This window comes from Botrytis cinerea, chromosome 3, assembly GCF_000143535.2.
Source record: "Botrytis cinerea B05.10 chromosome 3, complete sequence".
Lineage (NCBI taxonomy): Eukaryota > Fungi > Ascomycota > Leotiomycetes > Helotiales > Sclerotiniaceae > Botrytis > Botrytis cinerea.
In genome coordinates this window covers 1,429,363-1,441,886 of record NC_037312.1, presented here as the reverse complement: position 1 = coordinate 1,441,886, position 12,524 = coordinate 1,429,363, and the positions used below count along the sequence as shown (strand labels likewise).

Below are 12,524 nucleotides of genomic sequence, written 5' to 3'. Positions count from 1 at the left end.
AGCTTTCCTCCCTGTCGTTCTACATCATTCTGGACAGCAAGGCCATTGGCATTGTTTCTATACTTGAAAGTTGAGGAACAGCAAACTTTGAAAGCATCAACATGTTCACCATAGGCAACCATGATTCTCGGATATTCATCGGTTAGTGTCTGCTAAGCTGATATTTGTGAAATCTGGGTTTTCCTTTCACTGGCACACATTCAACATAAACACAAACACAAACATGAATGCTGAGAAATTGGTGTGGAGAATTGCTCCTAGGTACAATGAGTAACTTGCCTTCCAATGCAAAGATCACTCTGACCCAGTAAGCATTTTTGTCTTTCTTTGTTCATTGCTATGATATCAAACGTCAAAATTCACATTCAAGAATTCCTTCGGAACACTGAGCACTGAAATCAGAATGTCAAATATAGATCGATAATGAACTAACTTTAAGGCATTCACTCCCCCTTTCGCATCTAGTTAGATGATACATGAGAATAAAAGTGAAATAGAGAAGAAGCGAAAAGCCGAAACCCGAGACGTAATAAAATAAAATGGTGAATTGTCAAAATGAAAAGACTTCGGTTAGTTATGTTATTTCTTCTTCGAGATTGGTTGGGAGAGAGAAAGAACCTTGATATCTATTTCATTCACTGTTTTTGCTTGTGGAAAATTGATCTTGATGCTCGCGTGACACGTTCCTAACTTTGAGATGGTGATTGGGTGGACTGGAGTCTGGTTCTGTTGTTATACACTATGTACATAGCCTTGGGATGCTTGAGTTTCATAACCAGCCCTCATCTATTTTTTATTTTTTTGTTTGTTTATGCAATGAATGAATTATATCAGGTCATGAGTGCGAATTCACGTTTTCATGTTATGAATCATTTATGGGAAGTGCTGGAATTCCGATAAATGATGCTATGATTTTCACGATGTCCCGATATTCCAATTCGATGAAATTGACGCCTGTTCAAACCTATCTTTATATCTATCCAAATCTATTCAATTCTATCACGTTTTTACTCCAGCCTTCTCTTTCTCCACTCTCGTCTATTTTTGTAAGATTATTTTCTCCTCCTCTATCTTCGCCCAATTATTTCTTTCCCCTCCCATAAGCCTCTTTAGGTAAGAACGGCACCGCAATAACCAATCCTATCGCAACAGATATCTCAAATACCCAGATGAAATACCCCCAGAGGATCTGATGCGTAACGCCATACGCAAAGATGATGGTAAAGAGAGCGGGGACGAACGCGCGGGTGCCGCTTGTGACGGCAAGTGCGATGCTGTTGAGGGTGCCGAGCGTTTCGGAGGAGGGTGCAATATCATTGAGGGCTAGTTGGCCACATGCTGTAGGGAGGCTGTTGTTAGTTTGAATGGGGGAGATTGGGGTTATGAGAGTGGGGTGATAGATAGGAGACCTAAAGGTAAAATGATGAGTGAGAGAGGGGAGAGACTTACTAAACGCCATGCTAACGCCTACCCCCATCGACATACTTATTGGATACACGACCCAAAAAGTCGTCTCCCATCCCATGCGCAACAGGAAATTTGCAAAAGGGCAAAAGGCGAAGAGGAAAGGCCAGACGAAAGCGCACGCGCGCAGGATACCAACGGTACCGATACGTTTGTGCAGGGGAGGGAATACGACGATCATCCAGAAAGCTTGCGAGAAACCTGCGAGGGCTATGAAGAGAGAGATGCGGAAGGGTGAGAAACCTAGACCGCCGAGGGAAACGGGAGTGAACCAGAAGAGAGACAGTACTATTTGTAGACAGAAGATCAGCAGTGGTATGGGAAAGAAAAATGCAGAGAAAGAAGTGACACCAACCAGATGTGTAAATTGTACTCATGAGATTGACATGGCACGAAATGTAAATACATCTCGCCACGCCGGGGAATTTTAGAAGTTCTTTCATGGACATCCCATCGCGCGCTCCTACTTTCTGATACTTTTTCTTGCCCAACGTCTGCAACCTGATTAGTGATTTGAGTTTCTCCTACGGACATGATGATTAGCTCACCTCCTTGATGTAGAACGTAGCAACCAATGTTGAGCTTAACGCAAACAATCCCGTGCAAATTGTCGGAAGCGCAAAGGGGAATTCCTCAAAGAATTTTACGCCGCCGAAGAGAGACGGATATTGTTTCGCTGGTTCGGACATGGCACCGCCTTGAAAGTGTTAGTCATTCCACCGAGTTCTCACATATCTATTTGGAGAAGATCTTCTCAATTACCAATCATCGGTCCAAACAGAATCCCAAGATTACCCGCGACGGAAAAATAACTAAACGCTCTTGCTTGAGTTTTCTTGGTGCTGTTTTCGGAAATCATGGTTCGGATGGTGCTTGTACCCAAAAGATTAGTTTACGAAGCTCCAGACACGATTAGATCAATCCCAAGACCGAAAAGACTCACACGATAGTCCCTGCGAACAGTCCGGCGATACATCGAAACATAATTAATTGCCCTATGCTCCTGCCGAACCCGAAGATACCTGTCGCGAATGAGATGCCCAGGAGTGAAATGATCATGATTGGTTTGCGGCCGAATTTATCCGAGGCGCGGCCCCAGTGAACCATGAGAAACATTTCTGTGACGGAGAAGAGGGATTCCTATTTTTTGGTTAGTTACTCGATTATAGTCGTAAGCATATATTCCCGACGCTCTTCTGCTCTTCTCTCCAGTCCCGCCCGCTTCCCTTCCCTTCCCTCCCCCCCAAAAACAAAGCCAACGGAAAGAACTCACAATCAACCCCGAATAAAACCCCACCTCGCCCTCCCCAATATCACCAATCTCCCACAACATCTGATTCAGAAACGCAAAGACGGAGAAAAACGCGACCGGCTCCACCAATCGAACATAACAAAGCCCAAGAATCTGCCCGAGAGGAAGCGGCGTATCATCATCTTCTTCATCTTCATCTCCAATGTGCTCTTCTCCCCCCTCGCCATCTCGATTCGACCCAACCGCTTGATAAACCTGTGATCCCGTGATCAAGGCATCCTGAACTTCGGTGGGTTCGGTGAGAGGCGCGAGGAGGGGTTCGCGTTCGTTGATTAGGGAGGTGTGGGGAGACATGGTACGGATATATGTCTCCTTATTACCACCCTGGGTGTATTGTGAGGATATATAGAAATTTGATTGTTGGACACAAAACAAGGTGAGGAATTTGGAGAATCAAATATTAGTTCGAGACGCTCACCAGTTGGACCCCTTGCTTAAGTAATACGAGGCTTATCTGAAAGACACGGGATGATTAGTGTTGATTTTTAGCGCTGGTGTGCTTTGTGCTGTACGCTAGTTACTAGTTAGGGGTCTCGCTGTTCACTCCAATCACACCTTGTTCCGTCAGAGCCGATGAGAAGTAATGCTCGTAAATACGCTCTGTAGCGATTTATTTTGCTTTAATGGCGATATGCGATTGTTGTGACGCTAGATCTAAAATGGATGTTTTAGGAGGCTTTTCGTGCTTCTGTTGAAGAACCAGATATTAAAGCTGGTTCTTTCGGAGTAGCATCGAGCGAAAATAGAGAGGTATAGCAAATGTGGTATTGTGGAGATATTCATGAAGATCCTCATGTGATTGATATTTATGATCGATGGTATGCTCGTCATTTTACATATGGCTTGAGATTTAATGTATGCTATACACTTGCGCAATACTAACCGTGAGAATCCAATACATTTGGCTAACTAGATACCAATAGGTTTGCGAAGGTGACGGGTCAATAATTTCCATCAAAGGTGCATGTAGGCCCAGTATTAATTCATAACATAGATATATACCCAAGCATAGTCTAAGCCAGAAGTCTTGGGGATCGTTATTGTACTGACTTATGGACACTCCTAATGTATTAACAACGCATTCAAAAAGGTCCATCGCTATCGGGACAAGCATAACCTAATGTTGCACTTCCACTTCTCAGATAACAAACCTTTTGCTTCGCACAAGCCTCTGTGCTACAACTCTCCGTCATTGCGGAACTTTTTGTCTCCAGGAAATTATAAACTTCTACTAAAGTATTATTTGCCAACATATCCTCGGTTACTCCATGCCAGAAAGCTCCATCCAGAGGAGCATTAATAGGCCAAGTGGTATTTGGATCGTACACTTGGCGCGTATCGTACTCAAGTTCCCACGTTGGCGTTGCCCAGGAGTTGGCGTTGGACATATTGGCAAAGTAGGTTTGAGAATTAACGACTGAGAAAGTCGAAGCATCGACCTGAAGATGAACCCATCCAGCATTGAGTCCGGTGAGAGGGGTAATAGAAGGTCCTACATATGCAACTTGAATAGGGTTATTGTAATCCACCAAACTGGTATTACGAATGATCGAGGATGTGTTGCTAGAAATTGTCGAGTTGGGTAGGTAATCATAATAGATCATGAGCTGATCCTCGTGTGTGTGGCCAAAAAATATTCCAGCGATTGTCGATGGAGAGAATCGAGCAACAATACTGTAGAACAAAGCTGTGGGATTGGGAAGCGCATTTGTGCCGTCATATCCGGGAAGAACATGTCCGATGATCCAAACACGTTGGTCTATATCCTCCGATTTTTGCAGCTCGTTGGCAACGAATGTGAGAATTCCAGAAGTGTCTGGATTTGTCATGTTGAAAAAGTTGAAGATATTGGCCGTATACCAAAAATCTGTATTGATAGAAATAATCTTCAAACCTTGAGATGTGACCGTAGCGTATGCACCATAGTGGTTTGATGCGTACTGAGCCGCTTCACTATCGATCCATCCATTTTTCAGCCATAAACTGGACAACAGATTATAGTTCCAAGAAAACGCATTGGATTGTCCCGTGGAGTTATTGATGGAATTTGGAGTATTCAGAGCCTCCGGAAGAGAATCATGATTTCCTAGGGTCGCAAAGATAGGACTGTTCTTCATCTGAGCCTTAAAGGTTTGGTAGGTAACCGTCTCTTCATACTCTACATAGGCTCGACTTATTTGATCGTCATTATCGTGGCTTACAATATCACCAGTAAATATTGTGAATGCCACATCAGACCTGTTGATAAATTGGTCCATAGTTGAAAATGCAGAGAGAGCAAGGTCAGGAGGGGAATCGCAATAGAAGTGTCCAAAACGAGATGCCGGTGTAGATGGGTTGTCGCTCGTCGTGTTAAGGTCAGTATTGGTTGAATACGGTCTGCAGCACATATACTGTGAGCAATTAGCTTCGCTGCCAATGTCATATCGTGAGTCTAAATGCCAATCAGAGAGATGTAGAACATCTATGGTTTGGTCTGTTGTGATGTCAGAATTAACTTACTTATAGTTGACTGAGGCGTTAGAACTTACCAGATGGCGAAGGAGCTGTTGTCTTATTTGCTGGTTTAGGTTTAAAATATGCAGATTCATCGATAGGAATTGTCGCGGGTAAACTGCAAGTATCCCATACATAGAAACAGTAACCTTGCATATCAGCGGTAGCCATGCTCATTTTTGCAAACAATTGAGCAAGATACGGACCAGTTCCACCAATTCCAGAGTATTCATCATAACAGGTCTCTGCGTAGATGCTGTCATAAACCCTTGGAAAAGTTTCACAAGCACGAATAAGAAGATTTACAATCGTCTCAACAGGTTGCATGATAGCTGCAAGATGCATAACTTCGGTACCAGCAATGCATTTTGCGCAGTCGGTTGTGAGTCCATTTCCATTCACAATTCCTCGAATCTCATTGAAGATGTTATCCTCAATTTCCTGCTTGCTAGTGGTTGTTAGGAATGCAAAACGAGAGGAACGAATAATCATACCTTAAAGTAGGCAATGGTACTGGGACAGGAGAAGTTTCATTGTAAGAGGGTACGGGCCCAGTACCATTGTAGTAAAGGGCTGGCCCTCCAGCAGCGTTCGGAATTGTATTTGTGATAGTCTTATTCAAGGCTTGGGGACTTGACGGGACGGATCGCCGCTTATGACCTTTATGTGCTGCTGTGACTGACAGTAGTGATAGCGCAGTCAAAGCTACCGGGAAATGCATTTTTAGATGAAGAGCAGATCGAACCAGTGGAAGACGAGAGTGTGCCGATAAACAGGTGGGAAGAGAAATGCACAATACTTATCTGATTAGAGTCAAACCTACCGTTCCATGATAACCACCTCAACACAGCACGTGGCTTTGATTGTATTGGTCAATCGTTCTCTAGATTGCAACTTGTGAAGTAGTCGTCACTCATGCAGCTTCCAACGGCCGGAACCACAAATTGGGAAGGTGGTTCCTGACAGAAAGCTTCATTTTCGGGAACGGTTCTAAGACTACTGCATCTTCCCCGCAAATTCAGAGACACCCACGCTCGAGAACAAGTATTCCAGCAAAAACCAACAGTCCAGACCCAAGCGCTTCACAAATTCGAACATGCACGTTTATCGTCAGAGAGGTAAGATTGGTCCACTTGGACGTATCCCGAGGCCCCGATCGAATGGGAATTACGTACCGACAATATGAGAATGGGAGATTGCTACTTACTTACCTACTTACCTACCGATATAAAAGGATAGCGGTGAGAAGATGGGCAGAAATCTCCAAAAGTGCTAGCTTATCGGGGCCAGCCGACTGGGCACATCCACCACCACGCATGATTGCTTATCTGACTGAACATTGTGATGATAAGTCAAGCACACCGGCGAAAGACGAGAAGATTTCTTTTTATTATATATTAAATCAGTGAAAAGCTTTCCACGTCTATAATCCTGGCATCTCACAATCTCATTGCTATGACAGCGAATTGGTAGTATACACACATCCCAATCAGAGTCATGGAATGCATGTGGCGAAGGTGTACAAAAGCAAACACACAAGACATTCCCGGTGACCTTACCTAAAGTTCCTTCAGAGGTATGAATGCTAGATGGGCACTTCCTGATTCTATAGGCAGAATTCTGGAATTTCAATGAAAAGTCTTTATTCGTATAGACAAGAACTTTTGAGGCGAGGCAAGATAGTCTGGCTGGCTGACTATCACCTCGTAAGTTCTCAATGTCCAAGTTGGACTTAGAAATTGGTGGGGAAAGTGTATTGAATCATGACGTCTACGAGTCAAATGCCAACGCTACAAACTTAACGAAACCATATTATACTGTGCGTCAAAGATCACATATTTCAGTTCATCAGTACTGTTGATCTATCACTCTCTTCTTTCTTAATCATAATCTCTTAATTGTATAATCTATCGGTACTCAGCTTGCAAAAGAAAAGTCTTTTTCATTTGGCTGTCTTGACGATTTCCATTCCGCCCCGCCCGCCACGATTCACAATGGCCTCCTCCGGCCAAAGAAAACATGTAGTAATAATCGGAGCTGGAGCTGCAGGAATGTCATGTGCTGCTACTCTTGCCCAGCATCCAGAAAAGTTCAAAGTTACCATGATCGAAAGAATGGGTGTAACCGGAGGCCAAGCAACCTCCATCGCCCTTGACAAAGAGAAATTTGGCACCGACTGGATGAACGATGGTGTCCAAGGTGGCTCACCGATCTTCAAACATACTTGCCACTTCTTTAAACAATACGGTCACGAAGCTCAAGGCATCAAACTTCAAGTCGCATTTGGGAAAGGCGAAGACGGATTCTGGACCAATTGTTTCCCTAGTCCTCTTGTCGAACGCTTCTCAAGCGATATCAAAAAATTCGGCAAGGTGCTGAAGATTATCAAGTGGTTGATGCCTGTAATGGGGGTAATACCCATCCGAATCATGCTCAAGATGTTCTTCTTCAGCAAGGACTTTGGAGATAAAATGGTGTATCCTCTCATCGCTCTGTTTCTCGGTACCGGCAACCAAACAGCCAATGTATCGTGCGCGATCTTGGAGCGGTTGTTCGATGACAAGAATATGAAACTCTGGGACTATGATCCAGACACACTTCTTCCGAACTTACCTCAAATGTTGACATTCCCTAATCTTCATAACTTCTACGAAGATTGGAGAAAAGATCTCGAATCAAAAGGTGTAGATATTCGTCTCAACACTGATGTCACGGAGATTATTCAACGGAGTGAGAAAGGGGTTGTGATGAGCACGAGACCGTTTAACCCCGATGCAAATGACAGAAAGGGGGAACACACAGGGCCAACTTCCAAATCCGAAACATTTGATGAATTGGTAATGTGTGTCTTAGCCGATGATGCACTCAAAATCCTTGGGAAAACTGCCACTTTCAAGGAGAAACTCGTGCTTGGAGGAGCCAGGTAAATTATTATATTCATGTCATCCGCGTTGTAAAAGCTCATAAGCTAACCATCTCATTAGATTCTACGATGATATAACAGTGACCCAGTAAGATCTTCTCTCACATTCCTCCTTGTCACTTCTTCCTCGCCCATAGTCCTCATCAAGATACTAACAAACCCTAGCTCCGATCACGAATACTTCCGCAAACACTACGAAACCAAATTCGACCCCTCTCTCTGCGCCGATCCAAAATCTCAAGCCCAAAAAGACCAAATCGCTTTTTCAAAAGGCGAACGACGTGGTGTCGACAATGAACCTAGTGGTTTTCGACCCATGTATTATACCAAATCCTACGCACAGGACCCTAAAAAAATCGAAATGTCTTTTGAGTACTCTCTCCCCCCTTCTCCTTTCTATTTCTTCCCTCCTCAAACTAATATACCTCTCCAGCTGTACAAACTACCAACATCAATTCCGTCAGGACCACGACGCAGAAACTGCACCTGTCCCATATGATCGTCACGTCTTCCAATCAATCTTCCTCGACGCCTCGAACCGCGAATTCTGGACCATCGATGAAATTGCTCCAGACAAAGTGATTGAGAAGAAGTGGTGGCATCAACTTGGTCATCGCTGGCAACATTACGCGAGGGTTGTGCCCGGAATGATGTTTATCAATGGGAAGAATCAAACGTGGTTTGCAGGGAGTTGGACGCTTGTGGTACGTTTTCCTTTTGCTTTCCCATACTTTTCCTTTCCTCTCCTCTCCTCTGGACAGAGGAAGAAGAGCATCAACCAAAACCACAAAACTAACAACCCATCAGAACATGCACGAATTAGCCCTTGTATCAGGTATAGCAGCAGCGTATCGACTCGGCGCTGACTACGTGAAATTCGACGATTTCGCCGAGGAATTCTTTGGTAACTATATGCTTGTGTCCCATGGCTTTAGATACACAGCGGAAGAGAAGAGGAGGAAGCAGAAGAAGCAGTGAAAGATCGTGGGGGGGTTTTGTACATATGTGTAAGATTATCTAGCTATTGAGAGTAATGTTTACTTTGTTATTTGCTCCTGTTTTGAAAGCATCATAGAAAGCAATGCTCCATGGATTTTGATCGCAATTCGAGTCTCTCGATTGGAAGATTACTAGGTTTCATTTAACGAAGTTTGTTCTATTCGTTGAGTGTAGAATATTGTGATTCATCATACGAATTTCTTTTCACTACAGCCCCGCCGATCGACAAGGCTACAGACATGGCCTAGAATCCATCCGACCAAATGTGAATGGCAAGTCTCTTAAGCTACCATTCAAGAGAAACTTTCGTGTTTTCGGTTACCACATTCACAAATTTAACACATATTTCTTTAGCAGAGAACTACGTCTAACGATATGCGAGAACCCTCAAAAGATAAACTTTATTTTGCCACAGTGTTTCTAAAGCACACATGACATCTAGTAGAACTGTATAAATTATCATTTATTTGTGCTGCCTTAATCTGTTGCCAACGAGGTGGCAATACATTCTGTAACCAAAGTCAAGCGATACCCTATTGGCACAGTGACATGAATTGGTAATAAGACTAGCTCGGCTCATACTAGGCTTCGCTCCGCTGGTGTTTGTAGATCAGAGCGGCTTGATCAATATACAGCAAGAATTCGGGTAAGATATTTCTGATTGAAAGCAATCCGCCAGACAGGGGATCATCCATTCTCTTGTCACCTCCAATGACTACCAGACCCAGTCTTCTTGAATTTTAGACCCCGTGGTTCCACTACTTGTAAATTGATATATCTGGACAAGGTTCCATGCTGTCAGATTGACAAAGAGCTCGAACAATCCCGCATTGCCATCTCCAAGTGAAACCTACGAGATGTATTCCGATCTGGTCCCAGGCTAATCCCAGAGATTGCTTTCAGGGTTTGCGAGAATTGCATACAAAAGCGCATAGTGGCAACAGCTGTAGAAGATGCAGTTTGAGGTGCGCTTGTGTAGTTCATAAAATAGTGCCAACAACACTATGTAATGTCTTAAAAAGGCCCCGTGTGTTCAAAGAGCATGTCCCTTTGATCAATGTCCCCAAAGACAACGAAGTTATCTTTACAACGATACATCCTGTCAGAAGATATTGTCGGGGTCTGGAGAATGTTTTCTTGCATCAAAATGCGATTATTAATCGCGTGTACCCCCGATTAAAAGCGATATCCAACTCATAACAAAGAATTTTGAGCGTCCTCCTCGTTCAACGTCTTCCTGTCTCTCTTCGTAACCTCCCAGCAGCAGTTGATGGAGCAGGTTCAGGCCATAAAGATACAGCATCTTCCATTTCCTCTAAGAACGTCGTGCTGTTGTGAATTGAAGTACCTCCCAAGACCACTCTAATACCTGGCGAAGAAGCATTTATTTGAGATATACATTTTGCCTCTTCAAAAGTGGCTCCACCAATGATGAAAATAACAATATCCTGAGGCTTATCTCGAGTTGTTCCCCCACCTTCAACGAAAGGATATTGCTGATCACGTAACTTCCCCTTGATTAGATCTTGAAGTGTCAGCTCGAGTCGTGGTGAATGCTGCGTGTAGACATTTTCTACACCCTTCAACCCCTTAAATCGGTCCCGAGCCCCAGAGAATATGTTTGATGATTCGAACATATCGGTAATACCTCCCGTCGATTGGTTCAATTGCAAAGAAGAATGATAGATGAGGAGCTTAGCTACGAGGTCGATGCGTCTCTGAGGAACGTTTCCGGCTGCGCTAAGGAGATCGACAAGAATCGGCAATGCATTTGACGGGTGTTTCTCGTATCTAAGCGAATACAGGGCAACCAATCTCAGCTTGTTGTCAGGAGTAACAGTTGGAGACTGAATTAATCTCTGTACATTCTACAATGCTTGTTAGTACATGGGAGGTAGCGTCAAACGAGAACTGTTAACTCACTTTGAGATCACTAGCATGAGCATCGTTACACGCTAAGCTCTGCTCGACTTCACTAACTTCCAATAAACTATCTGAACCAACCATTCTACTCAACTCACCAACAAGAGTGACGTGTTTACTAACGTTGCCAGAAAGCTTGCGGAACTCGGGGTATTCTTCGATGAAGCGCTTCATATCAGCTATTGATTCGATATTTGAGCTGTTTTTAGTTCTTGATTGATATTGCTCGACATAGTCTTTGATATTGCCGCCAAGATCACCAAAGTTGAGATACATATTCTTCTTGAAGAACGGATCCTGGTCTTGCGACAAAACTACTTCTTTCAACTCAGGACGAATTTCTGGTACCTCGCTAAGGTCAACCCGCCCATTTTTTATACCAAGAAGTTCGTGAACCATAGCTTGATATGTCCATTGTGTCAAGAGTGGAGTTATAGGGTCGTCCCGTCGATCTAAAATTAACAAAATTGGAGGAGTATCCACTTTCCTAAAGTCAAATAATTGATCTTCTTGAGCAATGTGGTATCGTACTTCCGTAGCCAACTTCTTTGCCAGCAGACTGTTTTTTTCGTATCGAATAAGTGGCTTCTTCTTTAACGATAGCAGCACCGCGATGAGCCCCTCGGTTGTACGTTGTAATGCATCTGGATTCCACATGTCTGGATTTGAACTCCATATTCGTTGCTTCGGGAATCCGAGATCAAATGTAAATAGATCTGGATTCACTACAATATAATCTGCAAAGTGCTCTTGAACTAGCTTAACCACTTCATGATCATCTGCTTCTGCCAATCGCTCCAGGGACGACTTCTTCACAACATTGCTGAAGTACACATTGTATTCACCATATTTGGGATCTCGAAATTCGTCAATTAAGAATTGTATAGACTCTGCCGACGGTCGAACGAAACACAAGCATTTCAGATGGCGCATCTTCTCCCTATTTTGGTTGTCCAATCGATCTATGAGGTATACTTCATGGTTCAAAAGCGCAGATTGTGTGATCGCTGTAGAGACAATGGACACGGTATCACTATCCAGTAATAAGACCTTCATCTTCGCAGATGGTGTCCCAGAAGTTCCGTCCCCTGCAGACACCATCTTCGAGATGTACCCCGATACAGCTTGAACGACATCCATGGTGCTTATTGTTTGGAGGTTAAGGTCGAATAGCTCGGAAGGTTTTAATGTCGAGGGCGCATGCGCCTGTCTTGTTCCGTGTTGTATCGCCGTACGAATTGTAGATTTTTGCAGTGCCAAAATACTGTATGGACGGCCGTAACACCTTTCATATACCTTCGTATCTACTGCTAAAACAAGGCTTTGAATAAGGGTGGGTGGTTTGCACGTACGAAGCAGCTCTCCTCGTAAGGGTTAAGTCAAGCTGGGACAAGGCAGAGGGAGCAA

At 43.7% G+C, this 12,524-nt stretch overlaps 4 protein-coding genes across 4 annotated transcripts; 1 reads left to right on the top strand and 3 right to left on the bottom strand.

Moving 5' to 3' along the window:
- Window positions 1-876: 876 nt before the first annotated feature.
- Window positions 877-3,221, bottom strand: BCIN_03g04320 (hypothetical protein). Its single transcript, XM_024691947.1, has 7 exons — window positions 2,738-3,221; window positions 2,408-2,604; window positions 2,227-2,336; window positions 2,013-2,161; window positions 1,820-1,958; window positions 1,450-1,752; window positions 877-1,338 (listed from the first exon to the last, which is right to left on the bottom strand). The coding sequence occupies exons 1-7, from the start codon at window positions 3,068-3,070 to the stop codon at window positions 1,082-1,084; spliced, it is 1,488 nt and encodes a 495-aa protein (XP_024547720.1). The 5' UTR covers window positions 3,071-3,221; the 3' UTR covers window positions 877-1,081.
- A 394-nt stretch (window positions 3,222-3,615) lies between these two features.
- On the bottom strand, window positions 3,616-6,071 carry BCIN_03g04310 (hypothetical protein). Its single transcript, XM_001560611.2, has 3 exons — window positions 5,767-6,071; window positions 5,308-5,720; window positions 3,616-5,252 (listed from the first exon to the last, which is right to left on the bottom strand). Exons 1-3 carry the CDS (start codon window positions 5,991-5,993, stop codon window positions 3,859-3,861), a joined length of 2,034 nt encoding a protein of 677 aa, XP_001560661.1. The 5' UTR covers window positions 5,994-6,071; the 3' UTR covers window positions 3,616-3,858.
- Window positions 6,072-6,613: 542 nt separating this feature from the next.
- On the top strand, window positions 6,614-9,406 carry BCIN_03g04300 (hypothetical protein). The gene is made up of 5 exons (XM_024691946.1): window positions 6,614-8,195; window positions 8,257-8,283; window positions 8,361-8,567; window positions 8,629-8,899; window positions 9,003-9,406. The coding sequence occupies exons 1-5, from the start codon at window positions 7,267-7,269 to the stop codon at window positions 9,171-9,173; spliced, it is 1,605 nt and encodes a 534-aa protein (XP_024547719.1). The 5' UTR covers window positions 6,614-7,266; the 3' UTR covers window positions 9,174-9,406.
- A 162-nt stretch (window positions 9,407-9,568) lies between these two features.
- Window positions 9,569-12,498, bottom strand: Bcvps45. The gene is made up of 2 exons (XM_001560608.2): window positions 11,118-12,498; window positions 9,569-11,062 (listed from the first exon to the last, which is right to left on the bottom strand). Exons 1-2 carry the CDS (start codon window positions 12,255-12,257, stop codon window positions 10,421-10,423), a joined length of 1,782 nt encoding a protein of 593 aa, XP_001560658.1. The 5' UTR covers window positions 12,258-12,498; the 3' UTR covers window positions 9,569-10,420.
- Window positions 12,499-12,524: the final 26 nt, after the last annotated feature.

Excerpts from the sequence above, each read along its gene's own strand:
- BCIN_03g04320 (XM_024691947.1), bottom strand. The coding sequence starts at position 3,070 with ATGTCTCCCCACACCTCCCTAATCAACGAACGCGAACCCCTCCTCGCG. Across the intron at positions 1,753-1,819 it reads GAGTACAATTTACACATCTG|TACTGTCTCTCTTCTGGTTC; the intron begins GTTGGTGTCACT and ends GTCTACAAATAG. Across the intron at positions 1,339-1,449 it reads AGGCGTTAGCATGGCGTTTA|CATGTGGCCAACTAGCCCTC; the intron begins GTAAGTCTCTCC and ends GCCTCCCTACAG.
- BCIN_03g04310 (XM_001560611.2), bottom strand. The coding sequence starts at position 5,993 with ATGCATTTCCCGGTAGCTTTGACTGCGCTATCACTACTGTCAGTCACA. Across the intron at positions 5,721-5,766 it reads GTACCATTGCCTACTTTAAG|CAAGCAGGAAATTGAGGATA; the intron begins GTATGATTATTC and ends AACAACCACTAG. Across the intron at positions 5,253-5,307 it reads AACAGCTCCTTCGCCATCTG|ACCAAACCATAGATGTTCTA; the intron begins GTAAGTTCTAAC and ends ACATCACAACAG.
- BCIN_03g04300 (XM_024691946.1), top strand. The coding sequence starts at position 7,267 with ATGGCCTCCTCCGGCCAAAGAAAACATGTAGTAATAATCGGAGCTGGA. Across the intron at positions 8,196-8,256 it reads CTCGTGCTTGGAGGAGCCAG|ATTCTACGATGATATAACAG; the intron begins GTAAATTATTAT and ends CCATCTCATTAG. Across the intron at positions 8,900-9,002 it reads CAGGGAGTTGGACGCTTGTG|AACATGCACGAATTAGCCCT; the intron begins GTACGTTTTCCT and ends ACAACCCATCAG.
- Bcvps45 (XM_001560608.2), bottom strand. The coding sequence starts at position 12,257 with ATGGATGTCGTTCAAGCTGTATCGGGGTACATCTCGAAGATGGTGTCT. Across the intron at positions 11,063-11,117 it reads CTCATGCTAGTGATCTCAAA|AATGTACAGAGATTAATTCA; the intron begins GTGAGTTAACAG and ends CAAGCATTGTAG.